The following is a 26,331-nucleotide window of genomic DNA, read 5'->3' as shown; positions in this document are numbered from 1 at the left end:
GACACGTCACTGGGTGGGTGTGGGGGTACAAGGGGTAAGGCCCCTGCTAGAATCCAGAGCAGGTGAGATGAAGTCATTGTAGAAACTACAAGTTTTTTGAGGCTCTCTCTGTGCCAGGCTCTGGGTTACGGCCCCCCACATGAGCCGTCCTTGAAGGTCTCTGTGCCAGGCTCTGGGTTACGGCCCCCCACATGAGCTGTCCTTGAAGGTCTCTGTGCCAGGCTCTGGGTCACAGCCGCCCACATGAGCTGTCCTTGAGAGTCACAGCACCGGCACTGGTATGGGTCACCGAGGGTAGCATGAGGAGTGGTCAGAGGACCTGCCTTTGGAGTCAATAACCATGGGTTCAAGTCTCAGCTCTACCACTTTCTCTACTGTGTGACCTTGGGCAAGTCCCTCAAAGCTTTGTCCTGATGTTGAGTCCTGTTTGCCCACTTCAAAGGGCTGAATTAGATAATGCGCATAAAGTTCTGGGCCCCCCCCATTAGTAAACGGCCAATAAATGGTACTCAAACAACACATTCCTCTTTCAGATGTGGGACTGAACCCCAGAGTGGTTAAATGACTTGCCCAGGGTCACCCAGCTAAGAAGTGCAGGAGCCAGGATCCACCCCCAGGCCTGCCTGACACCAGGTGTCTTTCCACTCCACGCTGGCCTCTGCCAGAGCGAACAGCAAGCATTTTGTCACTTGATGATTAAGTGGTGGTTCTGACCGAACAGCAAAGTGGTGTTAAATTGTCTGGGCACCAAGATAATGAAGTTGGGGAAGAGGGGTGCCAGAGGATTGCTTGGGGGGAAGGGGTGGCTACCTATAATGTAGCAGAAGTCAGGACTCTGGCCAGGAGGTGGGCGGGGGACACGGGGAGAGAGAAGCACAAAGGGGGGAGCCTCGGGGGGGGGGGGGGGGGGCTCTGAGGAGCCCCCCAACTCAACACCCCTACGTAGGTTTTTTGAGGTGTAAGGCCTTGGGGGGTTGCTAATTCCCAAGGCTGCTGTTGGAAACAATGTAAGCAGATGGGGCCGCCCCTGTGGGGAAGCCAAACCTCATTTACCAAGACAATGGTCCTCTCCAGGCAGGCCTGGGCCTGTCCTGCCCCACCCCATGGAAACCATCGATCACCCCACTGAGGACTGAGGACAGGACCACCTGCGCTTGCCCCCCTACACACACGGGCACAGATGCACAAATGCTTCCAGGACCAACCCCTCTCCCCACCTCCACTTGCCACCCACTCTCTCTCTCCCTTCCCCATAATAAGGAGGGCTCATGCTTATTTTGCCCTTACTGGTGACTGCTCACTTTATATACTTTACCTCTCCTCCTCCTCACAAGGCCTAGCATTTTATAGGAGAAGAAACTGAGGCTCAGAGAGGTTCAGTGACTCGCCCAAGGTCACACAGCTCTTCCCGCTCGGCTCCATGGGGCCCTCCCATGGCGGAGCTTCATGGATTTGTGCCGCCATCTGTGTTCGAATCATTGCTAGTTATGGTTGTGCCTTGATCTTTCATTAGACCTGCGGCCTCTCTACCTGGTCCGAGTGGGGATACTTGGAGATCAGGGGACTATGTCTTTGCCCGCAGATTAGAATCTCCTTCTAGCAAAGGATATGTTTTCCCCATGTTCTGGGAACTTCCAAGGCCAGATTTGGGTCTCTCCTATCAGACTGGGAAATCCCTAAGGGCAGCTTGGGGCCAGGGCTGAGAGTTCCTTGTGGGCAGGAGTGGTGTCTTTCTTATCCATCTAGGAGTCCTCCCTAGATCCTAGTCTCCCAAGGCAAGACCTAGATCTCCCCTATCATACTGGGAGCTCTCTAGGGCCAGGGCTAGTATCCCCACTAGGACTGGCAATTTCTGGAGCAGAACCAGGTCTCCTCCTTCAGACTGGAGGAGGCTGACGTGACATCCAGGTCCTGCACCCAGAGGGGCTCAGCAAGTGGTGACCACCTGGTGTCACTCTCCCCTGCAGCCTCCATTGCAGAGAAGCACCCGGTGCTCAACACCTGGTGCTCCAGGGGTCAAGATGCAGAGTCCTCTGTGTGAGGCCAGGTTGGCTCAAAGGCCTATGGAAGGGTAGGTAGGGCTCTGGCTCTTCTGAGGGCCCTTCCTACTGGCCAGGGAGAGGGGTAGGGACTAGCTCAAGACTGTCAAGGCCCCAGAATGTCAGTGAGCAGCGCCCAGGGCAGCATCCCACTAGTGGGCACCTCTTTGCTGCCTTCCACCCCATATACACTACCTGGGTTCCATGCATACTGGAATCCTGCTTCCTCCCCAGATACGCAGCATACAGAAATACTGATCTCCTAAATAATCCTACCTCATGACAGGCTGATAGTCCCATTTCACAGATAGGGACATTAGGACTCATGAGGAGGTCTGATGGTGGGAGCAGCTAGAGGGACGAAGTCTAGTCACAAAATGCCTTGGGAAGAGCCCAGCCCATGAATTTATGAGCCGCCTGTCCCTCCCCTCCTCTCATCTAGGCTATAACAGTTTTGATCGAACAAGCAAAATTACCCATTTTCCAGCCCTGGGGGGGTCAGCTCCCTCTAAAGAAGACAGGAATCTGCTCCCAGGAGCTCTAAGACCCCCCCAACCGGAGCTCCAGCTCGGGCAGCCCCACAGTTCTAAGAGCAGAAGGAGGGCCTGGCGATGGACCCCTCCATTCTCCACGTCCAGCCCTTCCAGGAAGCGGCCAACCTGATGAGGACGAGGCGCCAGAGGGAGGAGTCAGACAGATGGGTTCCAAGTTAGGACATTGGGAATGTAAAACCAGAGATGGACATATGGGAATGTAAAACCAGAGATGGACATATGGGAATGTAAAACCAGAGATGATTATTGCATTGAACAAAATCCATCCTAAGCACTACTGAGCCAGGGTTCCAGGTCTATAGTCGCTGCCAGGGCTCCCAGGCTGGGGGTGTCGAGGGGCTGGGAGTGGGGGGGAGCTCTTTATTTTTTTTAAAGATTTTATTTATTTATTTGACAGAGAGAGAGAGAGCACAAGCAGGGAGAGGGGTAGGGGGAGACGGAGAAGCAGGCTCCCTACCAAGCAGGAAGCCTGACTCAAGACTCAATCCCAGGACCCTGGGACCATGACCTGAGCTGAAGGCAGACACTTAACCTACTGAGCCACCCAGGTGCCCCGTGCTTTATCTTTTAGCATGAACCAATACGGCCTCTGAATTCACGCTCCCTCAGGAGATGCTCCTAGCCCCTGGGGACTTACTCCAGATCCTGAAGGATATTACCTGTCATCCCTCCCCACAGGGGGCTGTCAGTTAGGCAGACAGATAGAGACAGCTTGTCACTGTGAGTCGTAAATTCCCAGGCTCCCCAGCATGGCACACAAGGCCGAGGCCACCCAACCTGTTGATCCAGTGGTCTTCTTCCCCTATTCCCCTCACCCAACTTTTTCGAGCAATGCAAATCATTTCCCATGGAATCTTATTCATAATCCCAACACATCAAACTGAGAAAGGCAGTGTTTTACGAACAGAACACCCCCACCACGAATCTCTTCCCGGAATCAAAATTTTCCCTGTCTCAGGCAGACACAACTTCAAGCTCTCCTAAGCATTCAGCCTCCTGCGTAGACATGCCAGGTGACCACCCTTATGCCCCCAATTTACAATCCTGCCTTAAAGCGAATCAGCGAGAAAAAAGAACCCGTCCTTGGGGATATGAAGGCATGTAGTGGTTGCGGGTTGCACTTGTTCCGAGGAGGCTGGGCCTCTAACTGGCTTTGGTCAGTCACGTCCAGAAAATCCTGGAGTGGGTACATAAGTAGGTGCAAATGGGCACGGTTCTTTGAAACTGCTCACCTTACATCCCTGGGACACTCTTCAGTGACCCGGGAGAACCCGAGTTGTGATGGCACACTCATGTTCAAATTGGAGCAGAGAACGCCTCTGAGAGTCTGCTGTTTTTGCTACAGCTTTCAGAATAGTTTAAAATATATTTTTTAAAAAGTAACGTTGGAATCAAACATCTAAAGGACCCCTGAAACATCTCTACCAAATGTGGTGGCTCCAATGTGTCCTTTTCCCACATGAGGAGGAGACCCAGAGTCAGGGAGAGGGATTCATGGGCCAAGTTCTCCCAGTGGGTGGTTGTCTGGCTCACAGCCCGGACTGAGCTCCCTAATCCTCAGCTCCGTCAGAGCATCACTGATATTCCTGGCCCAGATCCCCATCGGATGCCCCTCAGCCAGCCCTACTCCCACCCCCACCCACCTCCCCCCTGCTTCCCGCCCCCAACCCACCATCCCCCAACCCACCATGCAGCGGATGAGCTGATCAGCAAAGCAGGAATGTGAACCTACAGCTGTCCTGGGATGCCCAGGGGCATCCCAGCTCCACAGTTGTCTGCCAGGCAGGTGGGGCAGCAGTCCCCCCAGTCTCCCAGCCCCCACATGCCAGGCTGTTGGTGGGGGAGGGGTCAGGAATCAAAGCCCACTCCAGGCTCAATTAATTGCCTTCATTTGCACATGCAGCCTTTGGATGGCGACAGTTTGCAGGTCAGCTGTCCCCACCGTGTAGAGACAGCTTAAGGACATGAGGTCAGCTCTTTCCCCTCTGTCCCCAGCTGCCAGTGTCTGGACCCCCTCTTGGGCCTTGACTGCACTCACAGCAATAACAGATTATGAGGGCGAGGCAGGGGACCTCTGATGAAGCTCAGTGCACGGGCAGGGTGTGCAAGGACTGTCTTGTGTGTGCGGCGTGAGTCGCATCATCTTGGATGTGTGGTTTACCCCGCCCCCTGCCCAGAGTCTCAGCTTCCTCATTGTAAAAGTGTGGAAAATGGCACGCTGCGCAGGGTAGCTGAGAGGACTCTGTAAGAAGTGGGTGAAATCAGCATGTGAGAGCCTGGGCCCCACATTTCCCCAGGAAACAGCGGCTCCGATGATTACGTTTGCTTTTGTTTTGTTTTGCTTTTAGTGAGTCACTTAGATCTCAGTTATGAGAGGGCCGAGGGCCATCTCTGGGCTGTGGACGGGTCCTGATGTCCCTCGACAGCTCTCCTCCAGGCTGCTGGGGACGCAGCAGAGCAGACTTGGTGAGCAAGCCACAGGCAGAACCGTCCAGGGCTGACGGGGCTGGGGGAGGTGGGCACCTGCTGCCCCTTTCTGCCTGGATGCTTGGCGCTTTGTGACGCAGCCTCCAACCGGCTTCCAGAGTGACAGAAATGGATTGGAGCCCTTCATCGCCGTGGATCCCTGGCACCACTTCTGTAGAATCCCACGTTTCCTGAGTGGCACTTTGCCAGGCTGGCATCTTGGCTGCTGGGCTGTGCCAAGATCTGCATACAAATCCTGTGGGCTTGGAGAGAGGGCTCCATGTAGTCATCAGGGCAAAGTGGTGCCAGGATCCTCAGCCCTCACTCCAGCGCTAGCTCTCTCTCTCTCTCTCTCTCTCTCTCTCTCTCTCTCACACACACACACACACACCCACACACACACCCTGAGAATTTATTTGTGATCTTCTGCGCGGCTGTCAGTTTGTGCTCAATCTACTTCCATCCCGATCCATAGTTAGTGCCTATTATTTGCAGGGTCCTATAGATGTGATAGGAACAGAGGGAAGAGTGGGATGGAGACCCATAGGATCTTTATGTCCAGTCAGAATCTTAAAAAAAAAGGCCAACTGCCCCAGCACGAGACAGCACGGGAGGTCTTCAAGAGCTGGACAAAGCTGTGTGGGAGCACTCATAACTGGGGGATGGACGAGGCTTCCTGGAGGAGAGGACATTTGGGATGGACCCCAGAGGATGGGCAGGATTTGGACAGAGAGAGATGGGGGTGGAGAGGTGAGGTTGTTTCAGGCGGAGGGAACAGCCCAAGTGAGAATAGACACAGCAAAGGAGGGGTGTGTTTGGGGCCCAGGGAATAGTCTCTGGTTGGCTGTGAAGGGGAGGGAGTAGAAGTCGAGGCTACAAAGCCAGGTCGGGGCCACATTATACAAGGTCTTGAGTGCCAAGGTAAGGAGTCCATGGTTAAATGGGAAGGCAACAGGGAGCCAAGGACGGTTTTAAGCAGGCGAGGGTTAGGCTCAGAGAAATCTGTCAGGAGTATGGGCTGGTCTGGGGCAGAATGGTGCGGAGAAGGTCCTGGCAGAGGAACGGCTCCCCGTGGGTGCATCAGCACTACACACCGAAATCCCCCTCTTGCTGGCCCCTGGCTGGCTCGTGCATGATTTGTGGGGTGCAAAGGGAGGGAGGGAGCAAAGATGGCCCTGAAATTAGTTGGGGTACATTAAACAGACCCACAGCCACTAGAAGAGTCTTGGCAACAGGACTTCAGTGAGAGAGAGAGAGAGACAGAGAGATGGCTACGGATGGGCTCGTGGTGCCTTGAGGGTGTGGGGACAGGCTTCCTCTCTGGGCTCTGCAGAGGAGGGGCCGTCCCCTGAGACAGCGCCCCCCGGGGGCGGGTCAGTGAGCTCAGACCTTGGCTCTGGGAGTCACTGACTAGCTACGTGTCAAGCACAGGCCCGCGGCTCAGCCCACCCCTCCTTCTCTGCAAGCTTCGCTGGCCTCTTCCTGCACTTCTGGAGTGACCTGCCTCACCGACTCCCACCGCGGGAGGGGGGATTCCAAAGCTTCCCTCCCAGGAGGGCGCTCTGTGGGCTTCTCCGGGGCTATTGTCCCTGCGAGACAGAAGGGCTGGGCCAGGCGGGGGACAGCATCCCACACAGCCTCAAAGCCTTTCTCAGCCACACGGAGAGCTAAGTCTGGCCAACGCCAGCCTGGAGAGCAGCCCACATCTGCCTCAGGCCTGGAAACCGGGTTTGAGGGGTTCCTGGGAGCAGAACAATACTTGACTGACAGGCCTTTAGAATGGGCCCCTCCTCCCACCCAGCTGCTCAGGAGCTCCGGAGCGCGGGCCTGGCTGCCTGAGCTGGGCCTCCAGAGCCCTCATTATGGAAAGGCTGGAGGTGAGGCCGAGGGGGCAGAATCCTCTTGTGGCCCATGAGGCGGCCAGGAGAGCGGGCTGGGGCTGCATGGTGTATAGTCTTAGGAATGCAAGGGTGTGTGATGAGACTGGAGTTGTCACCCCAAGCCATCCCATGGTCCCACACAGCTCCTGAGGCTCTCCCAGGACGTGCATGCAGCTCCCGAGGTGGGAGGGGATATAGGGCAGCCTCTTTCTCTCAGTCCATGGTTCCAGGAAGAGCAGAACTAAGGGCAGTGGTGGGGACAGGGCCCGGGCCTCCCGGGGACCAGCACACTCCTGGCTGGGATGAAGGGAGAGCAGGATAAAGGATGGTGGGGACCAGGCAAGGTGGGAGGAGCTAATCCCCCCCTCTGGCCCCCCACCCCCTCAGAGTGGGTCAGCCCGGCTGGGCTCCAGCCTCCCTGTCCCACCTACCCTCTCCGCCCATGACCATTCCCAGGGCCTCACTGGGAGTTGGCTAAAGATGAACCTGGTGGGGGTGCGGGGGGTGGGGGGCGGTGAGGTGGGAGAGAGTTGCAGGGACTGAGAGGGCTGGAGGGAGAGATGCTGGGAATTATCACAGGCCCACCAACCTTTCCTCGGCCCTGGGCGATCCCATGGCTGCAAATCAAAGGAAATGGTTGTGTAAGCACCTCTGCCTGCCTAATGGCTACGTAGGAGGCCCGGGGAGGCCATAAAAATTCAATCAGCCTGGCTAGCCTGGTGCCGAACTTGTCCGGACGCTGTGAGACTGGTACAGAGGTGGGGGCCGTGGGGGAGGGCCATGGGGGAGGGCCGCAGGGGAGGGCTGCAGGGGGAGGTCTCCAGACTTCAGCAGACACCCCACCCCACCCCATCCACAGGGCTTATGAGCCTTAGCTTCAAGGTCCTCCGGGACATCCGGCGGTCACTCCCTCCTCCCACAGGAGGAGGCCCCACTTCTGGTGGAGAAAGGAGGGTGCTCCTGAGGGTAGGTCAGGGTCAGCTCACCCCGCCCAGCAGGCGGCAGAGCCAGGCTTCCAGAGTTCCTCAGCCCCAGCAGGGACAGAGCTGGGTCAGAACCTGCCGGGCCCTTGGAGGGAAAGAAAGGAGCAAGGACAGGACTGGGCTGTCTTGGGGCAGCCGTGAGCGAGGTTCAGAGCACAGACATGGCAATGCCAAGTACGCCAGTTAATTTCTGCTGCAGAAAATGCTGGGAGCCACCTCGGACGCTTGTCGAAAGGACAAAGTGATATAAATTCCCGCGAAGCACTAAAGCTGATTCCTGCCTAGGGCACGTGCTCAGAGAAGCTGTTCTGTTCCTTTGAATTTACGCTTTGAGTCAAGCCTCGGGGATGACAGGCCTATTTCTGAGCTTGGAAGGACTCAGCTCATTCTGGGGGACTTGGCAAAGGGCAGAGGTGCGTGTGGAGAAAGGGATTCTAGACTCATCTGGAAGCTGGATGTTGCTTAAACTAAACCAGGGCTTCCCAGCCTTGGCACTGTGGTCTCTCTGGGCCGGGAAGTCTCCATGGTGGGGTCATCCTGTGAGCTGCGGGGCGTCCAGCAGCATCCCTGACCCCAGCCACTGGAATAGCAGCACCACCCGGCTGTGACAACTAAAAATGTCTCCAGGCGTTGCCAAATGTCCCCTGGGGGCAAAGTTGTCCTGATCCCTGTTGAGAGACACCGGGCTCTAATAATGTGGGCCAGGGGACTTGGAAATGGGGAAGCAGAAGAGGAGGAGGGCTGCTAAGCTGTCCACTCATGGTGTTGCTTTTCTTCCAGACCAGAGCTCATGGGGCTGCTCCTGGGGCTGGCTGGGCCCAGCACCCACATTGTCCCTATGCTGTTCCTCGCCCTCCTGGTGCTCCTGGAGCTGAGCCTGGCAGGCTCCCTGGGACCTGGAACCCTTGCTCGGAACCTTCCTGAGAATCACATCGACCTCCAGGACCCAGCACTGTGGATGCCTCCAGCCAGCCACCACCGCCGGCGGGGTCTGGGCAAGAAGGAGCGGGGCTCAGGCATGCCCGGCCGGGCCCAGGACGGAACTGTGGTCTCCACCACCAGGCAGGCCTCCAGGCTGCCAGGAGCAGGGGAGCTGCTGCCTGGGCAGAGTCCTGCAGGCCTGGTGCAGGACAAGGAGCTGCTCCTGGGGCTGGCGCTGCCCTACCCTGAGAAGGAGAACCGGTCTCCTGGGTCAGAGAGGGTCAAGAAACGCAGCAGGGAGCACAAGAGGCGCAGAGAGAGGTTGAAGCTGCACAGAGGTAGCGGAGGTCTGCGGGGGCTGGGGTCCTGCCCTGGAAGGGAGGGGTAGGGGGATGGGGGAAGGTCATACCCAAATGGCCAAGGGGGCTCTCCAAGCAGGAGGGGGAGGCCGTGAGTGAAGTGTCAATGATGTGAGGACCCTGGGAAGATATCCAGAGGCCCCAAAGAGGGCAGGCAGTGAGCCCCCAGAGAAGGGGAGGGGTCTCTCAAAAGTCAAAGTGATCTGGGAAGGGGAGGGAGCTGGGAGAGGCCTGGTGGTGGAACAGGGGAAGAGAGGGATACATAGCTTTCGAAGCTCCGTCTTAACAATGAACGATCCTCCTAAGTCAGGAAGTTCTACCTTGTGTCTGACCTAAATCCACCCCACTATGAGCCCTGAACTGAGATGCACTAGTTCAGTGCCCTCTAAGCACATCACTTAATCAACTCTGAAGCCCAGAGCGGGGACCAAGCACTTAGAAACCTGACGCTGGGTCTGCCCAAGTTCGGGTTGTGACTCTGCAACTTACTGGCCATGTGCCCTGAGCAAGTCACCTTTCTGTGCCTCAGTTTCTCCCTCTGCAAAATGAGGATAATTTTGCATCCCATCTACGCTCAGGGTCGATTCATAGATGACTTAGATGCTCAGAATGGCACCTAGCAAGCGTCAGGGGCAATGAGCAGTAGCTAATTCTCAACTTGCTCTCGACGTGGAATCACTGGCCTCCGACCCGGACACAGATGACCCAGGGAGAGACGAGGTGTCCTTATCCCTCCAGCCTCTGCCCTGTGTGTCTCTTGGGGTGCTCCCCTGCAGCCCTGCTCACCTTCTTTTAAGTTTCCCCCACATCCCCAAATCCCTGTGAGGGCCCCACTCCCCCTGGCCCCAGCTGCCCCCTCCCTTTGCCCACTGAGTCCTTGAACAAACATGCCCCAGCAGCTCCATCCAGGCGGTTCCTCCTGTCTCACCAGGCCCCAAGGCCACCAGGCAACCTCAGCTTCCGAGTCTCTTCATGTGACCAGACGGCCTCCTGGGCAGACCAAGTTCCACAAACGTGGGGCAAGTGTTCTGTAGGAGGAGAGTGATGGAGACTCGGCGCCCCCTTCACCTGCATCAGCTGGGGCTTGCTTCCCTGCCAGGCCTACTGAGACCCCCCCCCACCAGGTGGACAGAACACGGTTGAGAGACCCCAGCTTAGACGTAGCCTCCACCCCTGGAGGTCACGTTTCAGGTTGGGGAGGGGACGCTGGCATCCTTGGAGCATGAACTCATCCCTGGCTCAGCTCCAGGCCCCAGCTCCATCAGGCCAAAGGGGCCTTCCTAAGGGAGTCGGTGTGTTGGGTGCATGGAGGAGGGGACAGTGGAAATCTAGAGGCCAGGCCCAGCCCTGCTAACCTGCTGTGGTGCTCCAGTTGACTGGGCCCCAGTTTCCCTGTCTATCAAAGGAATGGAGTGGATTCAGTGGTCCCTAAGTCCCCTATCTACTCTCTGGGGTTCGCTTCTGGAGGGCGAGGTGGCCCCAAAGGACCCAACCAACCTTAAAGTCAGATCTTGCCTGAGAAAAAGAGGTAAGGATGAGCCTGGGCCCCCCAGCTTCTCTCAAATTCCCTTTGTTCTTGATCACCCCCAACCCTGCACACTCTCTCCCCCTCTCACTCAACCTACCCCAATGCCCATGGGTCTTGGAAGGTGGCATCAGTGGTTAAAAAGCATTGGTTTTGTGCTCAGATGGACCTGGGTTTGAATCCAGGTTCTGCTGCCCTCTGGCTGTGTGTCCTGAGGCAAGTTGCCTAAACTCTCTGTGCTTTAGATTCCTCCCCCGTAGGTGAAACTGAAGAAGCACCCATCTCCTAAGAGTTCCTACGGTGGTTAGATGAAATAATGCTTGTAAGGCAGGACCCAGCATACACCAGGGGCCTGCCACACAGCAGGTGCTTAATAAACAGGGTGATGATTATCACCACATAGGAAGCACTCGTTTATACATGATAAGCTGCGGCTCTTACCTTCTCAAAGTCTCCGCCCCCACTGCAATGCCTCTTAGCCTCATCACGTGACTCCCCTCCTCAAACTTCACCTCCTCCAGGAAGCCTTCCGTGGTTAATCCCACTAGTTCCCATTTGTTACACTTGCACCCCTGGCTGCACCCACCAACCCGGACTTGAACTTGCTGGAATGTTGCTTTAGAGAGAGAATCCTTGGGCTGTCTCCCCAACAACACCACAGATTCATTCAAGACATTCCCTCCCTCTTCTTTCCCTGCCACCCCAGTCCCTCATTTCCACCTCCCCAGGAAGGGGGACAGCAGGAATGTTGGCTGAGCCGATGGCTTGTCACATGGTCCCTGCCGCCTCCCTGCTTGCAGTTGGAAATGTGAGTTTCGATGTGGGCTGACACAGGGCGGTGAGCAGATAAAGCCCCTGTGTTTCCCCCTCCGTGTCTCAGGCCGAGCTGTGGTCCGAGGTCCTAGCTCCCTGATGAAGAAAGCAGAACCCTCTGAAGACCAGGCACTGGATGCCACGATGGAGGAGTCCTCCACCAGCCTGGCCCCCACCATACTCTACCTAACCACCTTTGAAGCAGCACCTGCCACAGAAGAGTCCTTGATCCTGCCCGTCACATCCCTGTGGCCCCAGGTAAGGGGCCCCAGAACAGCCTCGGAGTATATTCAGGGAGACTGAGGCCCGGAGATGGGAGGGAGTTGGTTGAGGCCATGGAACCAGGTCTCCTGATGCCCGTCCAGCTCAGCTATGGCCCAGCATTCGCTCTGTCCTGAAAGGGCTGTTGCTGTCAGGGAGAGCGTGATCCTAGGGGCTCACTCCAGGGATGGGCAAGGAAGCAAGCACCAGCTCATCATGCTGGCTCTGCATGGAAAAGAGCGGGGAACTCGGGGGAGAATTTGATACATACCCAAAAGTCCAGAGAATTTTTAAAACCATGTCCCCGGGGCGCCTGGGCGGCTCAGTCGGTGAAGCGTCTGCCTTCAGCTCAGGTCCTGATCCCAGGGTCCTAGGATCGAACCCCGCATCGGGCTCCCTGCTCAGTGGGAAGTCTGCTTCTCCCTCTCCCTCTGCCCCTCCCCCCCTGCTCCTGCTCATGCTCACTCTGTCTCTCAAATGAATAAATAAAAAATCAACAAGAGGTGCATCCTTCTTGGACCCCTTTTGTGGCTTTGAATTTTTTTCCAAATAAAATTATTTAAGATGATCAGTAAAGTATATGTATAGAAGAAATAAAACTTTTTTTAAAAAGATTTTTATTTATGTATTTGAGAGAGAGAGAATGAGAGAGAGCACATGAGAGGGGTTAGGGTCAGAGAGAGAAGCAGACTCCCTGCCGAGCAGGGAGCCCGATGCGGGACTCGATCCAGGGACTCCAGGATCATGACCTGAGCCGAAGGCAGTCGCTTAACCAACTGAGCCACCCAGGCGCCCAAGAAATAAAACTTTTTAAGCAGTAGATCGTTCTTACTCCCTTGTGGGTCTCATACCCCCTTGAGGTTCTTTTATTTTAAGATTTTATTTTTAAGTAATCTCTACACTCAATGTGGGGCTTGAACTCACAACCCCTAGATCAAGAGTCACATGCTCCACCAACTGAGCCAGCCAGGCACCCCCCCTCCCCTTGAGAGTCTGATAAAAGCTAGGGACCATCTCCAAGGAATACATGGCGATCCACACTGTTGAAGGCCCCCGGAAGCCCATCGGTTGAGAACCCAGCCCTAGAAGATGCCTTTATTGCCCATGTCCTACCGTGTGCTGATCCAGCCCCGAGACTGCTGGCCAGGGCTGTGAGCCCAACTGAGCTGTGGTCTCATGGGCCACAGAGAGCTGATAACTTTTGCGGAGGAGAGAAGGGGCAGGGAAGTGAGTGGCTTGGCTTCATCCAGCTCCCCTCAACAACACAGGTGTAGAAACCTTGAGCAGGTGCAACTGCTTTCCCAGCCCCTCCCCCAGGGGCCCAAGGGATAACTCACCCATCTGCATCCATACCATCCTGCAGGATGGTGGCTCCTGGAGCTTGAGCCTCAGGCAGCTGTTCCCTGTCCCTGGGGCTGGGATTTCAGGCTGCCCAGCAGGGGATAAGCTGGCCTCTGAGGAGTCCCTTCTTTGCCGTTTGGCCCCGGGGTCCCACATTTCCGCTCCCACCTGTTGGGAGCTCCAGCTTCACTCTTCTCCGTGCCCCTTCTGCAGGCTCAGCCCAGGCCTGATGGGGAGGTGATGCCCACACTGGACATGGCTTTGTTCGACTGGACCGATTATGAAGACTTAAAACCTGAAGTCTGGCCCTCTGCTAAAAAGAAAGGTATGTCCACCTCCCCAGCCACCCCATGCCTGGGCTCCCTCCCCTGCCCACTGTCTATTGGGTTGAGGGCCCCAGTGAGCCCAGCCTGACCTACAGATGTCCAGAGTGGAAGGGCATGCAGTCTAAACTGGGACTAACACCCAAAACGCAAATGCTGTTATCAAGTGCTGATCGCAGGCCAAATGTTTTCCTCTACCAACTCATTTTCCCCTGAAAAACCAGCTGCTGGGTCTACCCTGCTATTGATCCCATTTTAGAGAGGAGAAGACTAAGGCAGAGAGAGAGGTAGAGTCTTATCCACACAACACAGCGCAAGTGTCGGTATGAGCCCCTGTGCTCAGTCTCTCTGCTCTGCTGGGCGTCAGCTTCTGACGACACATCTTCTTGTCCCCAGAGAAACACCGGGGTAAACTCTCCAGCGATGGTAACGAGACATCACCAGCTGAAGGGGAGCCGTGCGACCATCACCAAGACTGCCTGCCAGGTACCCAAGCAGCATCCACGTTCAGAGCAGGAGGCTGGGTGCCGGGGGAGCCCGTGCAGGGCTGCGGCCGTTCCCAGGCCCACGAGCAGGGCCTGTGGGTCCCTGACCCTTTAGGGAGGACAAATGATAACAATCAGGGCTACCGCTCTACTGAGAGTTGCTGTCGTCCTGTATTAAGTCCTCATAGCAACCCCGAGAAAGGGCCTCTCTCATCCCCAGTGTTCAGGCAAGGAAACCGAACCTCAGAGAGGCTGAGTGTCTCGGCTGAGGTCACACAGCGAGGAGGTAGCTCAAACCTGGGTCTGTGTGGTTCTTCACCCCTGCCCCATGCTGTCTCAAGTCAGGATGAGCCCTCTCTCGACTTCTTCCTCCTAACACCTGCTCGGGCTTAATTCTGTCCCTGTCCCCTTATGACACCGCCGGGCTTTGTGGGGGTGGGGGGTGAGGGGCATGACACCCTCCTTGTATAGCAGCTGCGCCCATCATACAGTCTACAAACAAGGGGCTTGACATTGGGACTGCTGGCCCTTGGCCCTTGTCGGGTCGGTTCGGGCCCCGGGAAGCGGATACCGAGGTGGGGTTCCAAGTGCAGGAGGTTTATTCTGGGGGAAGAGGGAAGGCCTGTGAATGGCAAAAGGGGGGAGGAAGCAGGAATGGACCCAGAAACCTGTGATGCAGTCTCAGCCTGATGGGGAGCTCCAGAGCAAGACTGCCTGCTGACGGAGGCCCCATTGGGCAGGACCGGCCAGGCCCTGGTCCCTCTGCTGGGGGGTGGGGCTGCTGCGGAACCAGCGTGACATCGGCCTGGTGGCTCCTGAAGGTGCAAACACTGGAGGCCGCCAGCTCACTGCTGTCCTCACCTCCGGACAGCACGGGGGTGAGGGGGGGAGACCCAAGCGGCCCACTTCCACAGTGCCATGCTTGTTAATTCAGCGGCCAGAATATTCCACAATAATAGCAACCAAAGCAGCAATTCGGCGCTGTTTAAGGCAGACCACCAGCTCCCGGACAGGCTGTTGCCTCTCCAAACCATTGTTTTCACCCTGAGCAGAAAGAAAAGGCTTGAGTTTGGGCCAACTGGGCAGTGGCCCTAGGAGCTGACTGGGTCTGTGGGGGGCGAACCGCTGCCTCAGGCCTCCCTGGGGCCTCCCTGGGGCCCTCCCGCTGCTCCCCGGGGAGCTTCAGTTTCCCCATCTGTCAAAGAAGACGTTGGCGGCAATGATCCTGGAGGCCCCTCCCAGCTCCAAGCTGATTTCACCCCACCCCCAGCTGCTCCGCCCCCTCTCCCTGGGAGGCCATCCCACACTGCCTTCGCTCCGCCCATGATCTATCAATTGCCCATCTGGGGCAGCTGGGGTCTCCGCCACAGGCCCCCCGGCGGCCCTGGCCATGCTATCCATTGGTGGTCCCGGTAGGGAGCCTTGTGCATCAGATGGCACACCCTGCCAGGGCACGGCCCTGCCATGGAAATGATGGATCTCCCGCCCAGCGGGGCCGTGTGCACGTCGGCGGGGGGAGGGTGGGGGAGGGTCCAGGCAGCTCGGCTGACGGTGGCCTTGCTGTGTGGGCAGGCACCTGCTGTGACCTGCGAGAGCATCTCTGCACGCCCCACAACCGCGGCTTCAACAACAAATGCTTTGATGACTGCATGTGTATGGAAGGTGAGCCCCATTCTCTCGGGGAGGGGAGTGCCCCTGTGCTCCCAGGGCCACTAAACCCCTTCTTCTCCAAGCTGGTTCTGCGCGGAATGGGGGCCAAGGCTTCCCTGCGGAGGGTGGAGGGCGGGCCCAGGGGCCTGTGGCGGAGGAGAGGGCAGCGGGATCCCTCGCGAGCTGAAGACGTGAGCAAGAACAGCTTTGCTCCGTGCCTTCCCAGTCTGTGAACTCATGCAGTCTCGATTCCTGGCATCGTTTCTCAGATTTGCTTTTCTCGCCTCTTGAAATACAAGCTGGCATGATCTCCTAGGATCTGGAGGTGGGAGAAGGGAGGAGAGGAGCACATCTCTTTATATAAGATCAAATCTGAGAAGGCTGGTACACCAGAATTCTACCCCAGGGGAAGCATTCCAAGTGTGAGAATGAGGGGGTGGGGGGCTGGGTTTCCCAGCCCTGTCCCAGGGGGGATGCACTTGGCCAGCTATGTCCTTAGCTCTTCTGAGCTCCCAGCTGCAGCGGGCGTGCCCTCCTGCCCAGGTGTGCCCCGGCGGGCGTGCCAGGCTCTGTGCCGAGCACTTCACTCCCGTTATGATCATCCTCACAACCATCCCACGAAAGGAGCTCTTACCATCACTGTTTCACACCTGAGTGAACTGAGGCACAGAGAAGTTAAGCGACTTGCCCATACTCACACAGCTAGAAAAGTGGGGGAATATTTTTAATTTTATATTCTGAAAAACTTCAAATACTCGTGTTTGCAATAATGAACCCCCATTTCCCATCACTCAGCTTCAATACTTACCAGCTCACTGCCAATCTCTGCTGTCTCTCCCCCACTCAGTTCCCCATTCCAGTATGATTTTGAAGCAACTCTGGGGAGTTTACAGATCGTTCATCTGTGAATATTTCAGTATAAAGCTCTCTTTTTTAAAAAAAGATTTTATGTATTTGACAGAGAGAGACAGCAACAGAGGGAACACAAGCAGGGGGAGTGGGAGAGGGAGAAGCAGGCTTCCTGCCAAGCAGGGAGCCCAATGCTGGGCTGGATCCCGGGACCCCGGGATCATGACCTGAGCCGAAGGCAGACGCTTAACGACTGAGCCACCCAGGCGCCCCTCGGTATATATCTCTAAAAGATAAGTACTCTTTGAAAAATAAAATACCGGGGCACCTGGGTGGCTCAGTCGGTTGAGCATCCGACTCTTGGTTTCGGCTCAGGTCATGATCTCAGGGTTGTGGGATCGAGCCCCGTGTCGGACTCTGTACTGAGTGTGGAGTCTGCTTGGGATTCTCTCTCTCCCTCTCTCTCTGACCCTCACCCCTTGCTCGCGCACACACACTCTCTCTAAGGAAAACAAAAAAACAAACAAACATGAACAATAATTACTCAATATCATTCGGTAGCTAATTGGTTGTTCACATGCCCTGAGTTGGAGAATTTGGTCTTGGTCCTTCTATTAACCATCCTTAGATACGAGCCCTATTTTTGCTCATATGAGCCTCAGAAATTATCTGCTGTGCAAGCAATAAAGCTACTTGGGTCTAGTCAATCAAGAAATATTTACTGAGTGCTCACGACGTGTCCAGTACCATTCTGGAGACTTGAGATTAGATTCAGCCGCGAAGAGAACAGGCAAACTGCCCCTCTGGATTCCATTCTAGTGAGATGTGCAGATAGTAAGCAAATCCAGAGATGAGATGTCTTTAGAAAGAAATAAGGGCTGTAACAAAAATCAGGGTGGTGTGATGAGGAGTCAGGGTTGTTTTAGAAAGGACAGACAGGAGGGGACAGCAGAACCAGCCAGCTGAGGATGGGGGTGCGGGGAGGGAGAGCCCCAGGCATGAAGCAGGGCAGAAGCCAGGACCTCGGGCAGGAACAGGGCTGGCGTGTTTGAGTGGGCCTGGCACACAGTGGCCAACAGAGAAGGTGGCCCCAGGGCCAGGTGGGAGAAGCTGGTGGGGAGGATCACACAGGATCTTTTGATTTATAATTGGAAGTCACAGGCAGGTTTTAAGCTGGAGAATGACATGGTCTGGCTGCAGGACTCTGGGGGGCAGGAGTGGAGACAGAGAGGTGAGGGGCTGGAGGCAGGCAGGGGTGGGAGGGGCAGGAGATGCTGGGAAACTATCTTCTGTTACCTGCGTGCAGGGTTGGGGACCCATTTCACAGAGCAGGAGACTGAGGTGTGGAGCAGGCCAGAGGGCACTCTAGTCCACAGAGTCCAGAACAGTGCTGAGGCCCAATCATAGTCCTTGGCCTCCAGGTCCAACCCAGACGCCCAGGCGAGGGGGATATGGCCCTACTGAGTCCAGGAATCCTTCCTTCTTTCCTCCCCTGGACCTCAGGTGGGAGGGGGCAGCTTTGCAGGCATCCAAAAGATGTATCTGCATCCAAAGCCCTATCTGCTCATTTCCTCTGATCTGTCTGGCACTGGTCAGTCCTGGAGGAAACTCTTGCTTCCTCCCTGGAGACTCAGGCTCCAGAGAAAAAAGAAGAATGGAAATGACAGCTTGGGCAGCTCATTAAAGCTGGTCCAGGAGGAGTGTCACTAAGATGACACACCAGAGGGATCTAGGTGAGGCCGGGAACCCTCATGAGGACCAAGAGTCCTGAGGACTTCTGAGGGCCCAGGGCTGAAGTCCAGCAGTCAAGGCCAGCCTGAGTTGTGAAGGGTTCCAGAAGGGCTTCTGTGGAAACCAAGCACTCCTGCTCATGAATCCCCTGCCCCTTTCCAAGTGTCACTTGTGTGACCTCATGTCTAGATGCCCAGTGACCCAGGTGTAAATTCTAGGCCCCTAAGCACAAACTTCACAGCGGTTCCTTTATTCTCTTGGTAGTGACATAAGTGAATCTTCAAGTAGCAATGTCCTCTCTCCCTGGGGTCAACTCCTAACCTGAAGTGTAGGGATTGCTCAGGCCACACTCACATCCCTTGCCCCCACCACCAAGAGGAGGTGGCCTTCTGAGGCCTTAAATAAAAATTATGTCCACCCATGTATCTCAGGGGATGCCTGTGGTCATGACAGAGAGAGCTTCAGCTCTGAAGCCCTCCCACTGGTGGGCCAAAAGGGCCACACTGACTTTAGTTTGAGTGGTCAGGGAGGGTCTCTGAGACCTGAAGGCCACAAAGAAGCCAGCGATGCAAAGAGCTTGTGGAAGGAAGTTTGGCTGCGAGAACAGCAAGTGCAAAGGCCCTGAGGCAGAACATGGCTGGGGCCACAAAGGAGCCAATGATGCAAAGAGCTTGGGGAAGGGGGTTTGGCTGCAAGAACAGCAAGTGCAAAGGCCCTGAGGCAGAGCATGGCTGGCTATTGAGGAAAAGCAAGAAGACTGAGTGTGGCTGGAGCTCATGAAGAGGGGAGTGGGAAGTGAAGAGGGCAGAGAGGAGGCAGGCCCAGGTCCCAGGGGGTCTTGTAAGCCAGAGTAGGAAGTTTGGATTTCCTTTTGAGTGCAAGGGGGGGCCACGGGAGGTTTTATAGGGGAGAGCAGAACCTGCATTCCTTTACAAATTTTTTTAATAGACCTTTTTTTTTTTTTTTAGCAGTTTTGGGTTTACAGAAAAGTGGCACGGAAAACACGGTTTTCATATACCCTCTCCCCCTGCACAGTCCCCCTGTTATTACTTGCATTAGTGTGGTTCGGCTTTTAGAGTGGAGGAACCAACGTTGATAAAGTCCATAATCTGCATTCACATTCACTCTCCGCATTGTACATTCCATGGGTTTTGATAAATGCATCGTAATAGGTACCCACCATTACAGTATCACACAGAATAGTTTGGGGGGCCTTAAATAGCCCCTGTGCTCCATCTGTCCCTCCTTCCCTTCTCCCCCAATGATCGCCTTTTTAAAGCCCATTCAGGCTGTCCTGGGAGAGTGGGTGGGTTGTAGGGCAGCGTAGGGTGGTGGTGAGAGGGTGCAGGGAGTCCCAGAGGGCGCAAGGAAGGAAGGGGAGGGCCCTGGCCGTGGGCGCCCCTGACCCCCTGGCCTCTCTTCGCTCAGGGCTGCGCTGCTACGCCAAATTCCACCGGAACCGCAGGGTCACGCGGAGGAAGGGGCGCTGCGTGGAGCCGGAGACGGCCAACGGCGACCAGGGATCCTTCATCAACGTCTAGCGGCTCTGCGGGAGGCGCCTCCCCACCGGCCTGGGGACTGGCGCCCGCGCCGACGTTTGGAGAAGCCGGGCGATTTGTTTAGAACTAGCAGTGGGAGTTCAGATGGGGGACCCGATGACCGAGGCTGCAGGCTCGAGCCCGGGACCCTCAGCCCTGGGAGGGGAGCCCTGGCCCAGGAGCCAAGCTGCAGCACACCTGCGCCCACCTCCCCGCCCCCGGAGGACCCGCAAAGGCCTGCGCCTCCCGGTGGCCTGGTGCTCCGCGTTGGCAATGTCGAGAGTGCCCTCTACTGCCCAACCTCAGCACTGCAGCCGCTTCAAGTCAAACAACGAAGAGGTTTCTGGGCGCGTCAAGAAAGGGAAAGGACCAGAGAGACAGAGCACCCCAGGGGATGAGTGCGGAACACCTGTACGTACCGGGCACTGTGCTAGATGCGTGCCATGCGTTATCTCATTTAGTTACCACAATGACCTTTCAAAGGAGCATTATCACCGTTTTACCGGTGAGGAAACCGAGGCAGTTAGTTATAACTGGACTTGTCCAGGGTCCCAGATCAGTGCTCCTCAAACCTTAACCTGTGTAAGAATCCCTGGGATCTGGGTAGCATGCAGAGTCTGGTTGGGTCGATTCTGCATTTTTAACAAGCTCTCGGGGGCATGCTGCTGCTGCTGGCGGGAACCCCTCCGAGAGCACCCAGGTCCTAGGGAGTAAATGCCTGAGCCGGGATCTGCACCTGGGCCAAGCCTGTCGGGTTCCTGGGCCCGCATCCTTGCTTCTCCACAGCCACGGACTTATTCCAAGTTCTCCATGGCTTTCAGTGAGAGAGAAGCCCTCCCTGGGAGTTCCTTTCACGGTGGTGAGGTCTGCAGTAACAGGCTGTTCTCTTCCTTCCCTGAACAAAGGTGTAGCATCTTTAAAAACAAAGCATTGCATTAAGCCCCTGCTTGGTGGTAAGGCATGATTTGGGAAGATTGGCCGCTGCCCTCTGGGAGCTGGTAATCTGAGATATGATGTGTTTGGGGGAAACGATAGTGCTGTTCCTTCTGTTTCTGTGGCTCTGCTCACCCAGTCCCAGGACATGCACTTTGACACTGCTCTTACAGCTTCTTTAGTTTCATAGTAGTTCATGCCCTTTGAGAATCGAATGCCGATATGGGCTCAAAATAATGCACACATCGCGCATGTGCACCCACTTTGCATTCGGCCTTAGTGGCTTTCAGGCCTCCCACAGACCATCTCTAGACACCCCCGACCCCACACTTCTGCAGCAGAGCCTACTGAGACATTGGGGCACCTCTGAGGTCAAGGTGTTCTCTGAAACCACCCCCCACAAGCTAGACCCACGATACCCACCCAGAACATCTATCCCAGCAGATCTGGCTCTAAGGGCCACCCCAGGAGAGCCACTTAAACCCCCCACCCCCACACCTGGCACCTCACTCCTGGTCAGCCCTCTGGTCCAGGGCAAACCAGGCTACAAATGACAAAAGCCCTCCCCATCCAAATTCCTCGCAGGCCTGGACACCTGCCAGAGGAACCACACCCTCGATGCCAGGGCTGTTTACTCCATGGGAAAATCAGTCAGGGTCAGGGGTCTGGCACCAGGCAAAGCAGATGGATCGAGGAGAAACCAAATATCCTTGCTCATGTCTCCCTATTCAAGTTCTATGGGCAAAGGAATCTTAGAGGTGGGGGTGGGGCAGAGGAACTAAAAGAGATCAAAGCCGGCTATTTGGAAATCAAACCCACCAGCAGTTTTGTCTAAGACACCAGACGACACCCATGCTGTGTGAGCTTCACTGGGGCTGGCTGATTTGAGAATGTGCTAGAACCCTAAGGGGGGGTGGGCTGCAGGCAGGAAACACAGCATTGCTTATGTCTGGCATCGCATATGTCTTGGGGGTGACAGTTCAGATGGCCCTGGGGCATCAACAATGGAAAGCACAGAAGGTCAGGACAAAGCTGAAAGGCCCCATGGAACCATCCCCGTCTAGCAGGGGAGTTCTGCGATTGGACCTTCAGGCCCTAGCTCCTTGCCCTAGTTACCTTCATTTCATGGTTGCAAAGGTGGGTGGGTAAAAACCTCCTCACCCCAGAGTTAGAGATCCCAGAGCCCCCCTCAGTGTTTAACAAACCTCTCCGCCTGGAAGTTCTTCCTTAGGTCTATCTCAGATTTCTTTGGCTAGTACAGAAGTCAATTCCCCCTAATCCAGGATTCAGCCAACTTTTACCATAAAGGGCAGGTAAATATTTTAGACTGTGTTCCCATAAAACTACTCATGGAAGCTGAGATGTGAATTTCATATCATGTTCACATGTTACAAACTACTATCTGTCGTTTGGTTTTCTAAAACCCGTTTATAAATGTAAAAACCTTTCTTAACTTGCAGATTACCCCAAAACAGGCGGCAGGTTGGATTTGGCCCACAGGCTATCATTTGGCAGATTCGTGCTCCAGTCTACTGGTCTCAAACTTGGCTGCCCGTTAGAATAATTTAGGGAACTTTCAAAGGTACTGATGATGCCCAGGCCCACCTGCAGAGGTGCTGGTTTCATTGGTCTGTGTTGTGTCTGGGCTTCATGTGTGTTCAAGGCTCCCCCAGGCAACCCTAATGTACAGCTGGGCATGAACTCTGCCCTCGTCCTCCCGACTATGGGAATGCTGCTGGTGACAAACGGCCTGCTCCACCTCTCACCACCATGGTGACCTTAGGAAAGTTACTTGTGCCTTGATTTCTTCATCTGTAAAATGGGAATAATGACTCTCCCGTCATAGCAATGTTGTGAGAAGTAAACGTAAAATCCTTATAGCGTGTTTAGAACAGTGCCAAGCACATAATAAGCTCCCAGTGTTGGCTAATTTGTTTTCTAGGGTAATTTTGGTAGGTGGTCTGTTCTTTGACAATGATCTGTCAAAATCACCACTCAGGCTCCTTCCCCTGCAACACGGGCCAGGAGATGCTCCTGTAGGAAAGAGAGGGTGGCGTTCTGGGGTCAAAGACGTTTGGAAAACTGTTCTGGACTCAGCCCGAGGCAGCAGGTATAGATCCCGGGTGCGGAGGCAGAGTGGGAAGAGGTGTAAGTGGTATTGGTCTGGGGTGGGGTTCATGAGTTTCAAAAAAATACAACCAGAGGGCGAGCTGAGCAGAAGGCCAAGTGGAAACCAGTAGGTGGTGGTACCATGGGTGGTCCGTGCCCTCCTGCATTCCTTCTGCAGAGTCTTACACCATTCCCCAGAGGTGCTCACGGTTCCCATGGGACTCCTTTCTGGGATTTGTCCGGCCATGTGAAGAGTAGCCCCCAAGCCTGCTGGGAATGGGCTGAGGGGCACAGGGTATGAGGGACGAGCCTCATGGGAAAGTGACAGCTTCGCTTGCCCCTTGAGGGGTGACTGAACCACAAGTCAAATCCCAAAGCCACGACCCCTTCCACCGCAGAGATGGATCCTCACTTAAAGCCATATTCAACACACCGAATAATATCTAGTGCTGAGAGGGTGGGCACAGCCTTGAATGGGATTCACTTTGCAGCAGGAGAGTCAGTGAACTGACATGTAACCTGCAAGGAACGTGTTTATAAGACAACAGAAGAGCAAGGAAAGTGGGTGCCGGGAGGGACACTGAGAGGAGCCAGAAAAGCAAACCATTTAGGATTTCATGGGGCTGGCGCCATCACCTCCATGATCACCTTTCCTCTTCTGGGAGACAGGAGTGCGTGTGTGCGTGTGCGTGTGTGCGTGTGTGTGTGTCAGGGAGGGGGGCGGCAGGAATTGGTTTGCAGAACCAAGGACCTTCATTGCAGGGAGTGTGTTTTCTGAATTCTAAGTCAGGACGGGTAGTTTGATACAGGATCCTCAGCCTCTTCTGGGTGCGAGAGGCTTCCTAGTCCCTCTTTATGCAGTGTGGTCCTGGACCAGCAGCAGGGAGGGCATCACCTGGGAGCTCGGCAGAAGCACGGGGTCCCGGGCCCCATCCCCGACCTGCTGAACCAGAATCTCGGGCGGTGGGCCTCAGCCATCTGGGTTTTACCAAGTCCCCAGGCCATTCTTGGGCACGATCAAGTTTGAGACACGCAGGTCTATGATCCATAAGGGGAAACAGAAAAGTTGGATGGTCAGGGACTTTTGGATGATTCAGGGCATTTACCTTCAGGTGTGAGTTGGCAAATCGGAGATCCGGTTTGCCTGGTTAATAACCAGCAGTGACAAACTCCCAGGCTCTGAGCCCCTGCCTCCTGGGCTGGGAGTGGTCTATTTTCAGAGGAAATCAAGTGGAGCACCTGGGGTGCCCCCCCCCACCGCAGTTGCAGTCATTGGGTTTTCTGACTCTTGGGAACTTCCCTGGGGTGCTGTGGTTCCTCTTTAAAGTGTGGGGGCAGCAGGGGGAGGGGGGTGCTATGCCCTTGTAGTCCTGTGATGGCGTGTTGCATGCGCTCTCTTGAGCTGTAAATAAAGAGCTGATGGTTAATTAGCTGCCTTCTCATCTCTCTCTGCCTCTCCCGGAGATGATCTGTGTGTGCAGGCAGGGAGCATGCTTGGGGCGTTTGGAGGGGCAGAGTATTTCCTCTGCCACATCTTTGAGCATTTGCTCTGAGCTCAGCAGTAAACGAGACAGAGTCTCTGTCCTCACCTGGACCTCATCGTGCTCCTTTAACCAGACCTCTTGGTGGGAATTTCATATCTTGACCTCCCTCTCCATTTTAGGGTTGGGGCAGCTGAGGTCCCAAAGAGATGACAAGGCTAGTCACAGCAGGCTGGCCTCATTTGGGGCCTGGGTGGCCACGTGCAGGGAAAAGCAGATGCCACTTTCAGCAGGATGGGGATAAACAAAGCACAGCCTCCTGACGCCGGGCCTGGGCAGGCTCAGATGCCATCTTGGGAAAGGGCGTGAATTGGCCAGGGGGGGACCTGGCTCAGCACCGAGAAGGCCATCTCTTATCTTGGTGGCAGCTCCAGCCAGTGCCACCCGCCTCCGCTGACCAGGCCCCGCCAGGCCTGGCTGATTGTAATACAGAGCAAGGCTGTGTTATGGCTCTCAGTGGCTCCACGTCCCGAAGCCAAGCCGGGGTCCAGACTGTCCTGGGGAGAGGCCCTTAAGGGCCTGCTGTCCCTCTGGGAATCTCCCTGCCCAGACACCACGGAGGGACCGGCTTCTGCAGCCTGGACGCGTGGGAATCCAGAGTGTCCCAAAACATGGGCCAGGGATTCCCAGCATCAGGATCCTCTGGGGGAGAAAACCCAAGTTTCTGAGCCCCACCTGGGCCTGGGCCTCGGAATCTCTAGGGATGGGGCTTGGCAAGCTGCATGTTTGACGAGCCCCCTGCCCTAGGTTTGAGAACTGCATCATCAAACCTTCCTGAGAACTCACTTTCCTCCCCACTCAGGCCCCAGGTGGCTGGTGAGCCTCTCGCTGGGGATGGTTCTAGGGAATCGAGCCCAGAAGCTCCCCTTTCATAGAAGCCTCAAAAGTCCTTCCCTCGCTGGCCCAGCTGCTCAGCTCTGCCATCGTAGTGCAAGCCAGTCATAGACAACACTGAAAACGGACATGCACAAATGAATGAGCATGGCTGTGTTCCGGTAAAACTTTATTCACACAGAAGGGCAGCAGGCTGGGTCTGCCCATGATCTGTAGGTGCCACCCCCTAAACTATACTGCTGACTCCTGGGTCCATGTTTTGCAGAAAGGTATGCTAGGCTTTTAAAAACCCCTTCTGTCCTGGGACGTCAACTCAAATCCATCTCTACTCATGAGGGCCGGAGCAGTGCCGAAGCGAGGAGTCAAAGCCAGTTGAACCCAAGGCCACAGGGATTTCAGCTCTCTGCTGGCAGCCTGGGCGCTGCCCTCAGGGGATCAGGTAGCTGGCTTGGGGGTGTATCAGCCAGGGTTCTCCAGAGAAACAGACCCAGTGGAATTTGTATTTATATATCTTTAAATGTCTGTGTATTTGTATATATCTTCTATTTATACAGATTTATTTTAAGGAACTGGCTCACACTGTGGCAGGGGCCAGCACGTCTGAAATCTGTAGTGCAGGCCAGCCGGCCAGAAACTCTGGCAGGAATTGATACTATAGCCTCGAGACCACATCTCTTCTCTGAGACCTCAGTTATCGCTCTTAAGGCCTTCAACTGATTGGACGAGGCCCACCCACATGATGGAGGCTACTCTCCTTTGCTTGGAAGTCAATTGTTTGTAGATGTTGACCAAATCCACAAAATGCTTTCACAGCAGCACCTAGATTAGTGTGCAGTTAAAGCCTCCCATACTGCAGCTGGCCCTGTTGTGACAGAAAACTGGTCATCACAGAGTGGCATCTGGAGCTCAGCTCCCCAGCTCTGGATCACAGCACGTGGGCACATGGCAGTTGTCTTTGGTGTGTTGTGACATCCTGGGCTTCCTCAGTCCTTTGTCAGCCTGAGTGTCAGGTGGCAGCAGTGACCGCCGTCTGTCATGTAAGTGGGCACGCATGTCTTAGTGTCAGGACTATTCTGGTGGGCGTGGCATGGGGGCAGGTGTATGACAGACACTTGGGTAAGCAAGTGGCTAAACAGAGGCGCTCCTGTCCCTTCATCCCACCCCTCCGTGATGGCGTTTCCTGAAACCCACATATT

At 55.4% G+C, this 26,331-nt stretch overlaps 1 protein-coding gene across 4 annotated transcripts in view; it reads left to right on the top strand.

The window, feature by feature from the left end:
- The window catches only part of DRAXIN (dorsal inhibitory axon guidance protein), a 30,129-nt gene extending 4,507 nt beyond the window's left edge, over positions 1-25,622 (top strand). For 3 of the 4 annotated variants that reach the window (XM_032393547.1, XM_032393555.1, XM_032393536.1), the window contains exons 2-7: positions 8,703-9,190; positions 11,608-11,798; positions 13,356-13,467; positions 13,862-13,951; positions 15,523-15,612; positions 19,609-25,622. In XM_032393547.1, the coding sequence (XP_032249438.1) occupies positions 8,713-9,190; positions 11,608-11,798; positions 13,356-13,467; positions 13,862-13,951; positions 15,523-15,612; positions 19,609-19,721 (1,074 nt within the window). In that variant the 5' untranslated portion in view covers positions 8,703-8,712 and the 3' untranslated portion in view covers positions 19,722-25,622. The remainder of the gene's footprint in view (positions 1-8,702; positions 9,191-11,607; positions 11,799-13,355; positions 13,468-13,861; positions 13,952-15,522; positions 15,613-19,608) is intronic. The other variant, XM_032393567.1, reaches the window with a different exon arrangement.
- The last annotated feature ends 709 nt before the right edge of the window (positions 25,623-26,331 follow it).

This window comes from Phoca vitulina, unplaced genomic scaffold (genome assembly GCF_004348235.1).
Source record: "Phoca vitulina isolate PV1807 unplaced genomic scaffold, GSC_HSeal_1.0 scaffold2, whole genome shotgun sequence".
In the NCBI taxonomy this organism is placed as follows: Eukaryota; Metazoa; Chordata; class Mammalia; order Carnivora; family Phocidae; genus Phoca; species Phoca vitulina.
The sequence above is the reverse complement of the archived record's forward strand: the minus strand, read 5'-3'. Positions and strand labels throughout refer to the sequence as shown.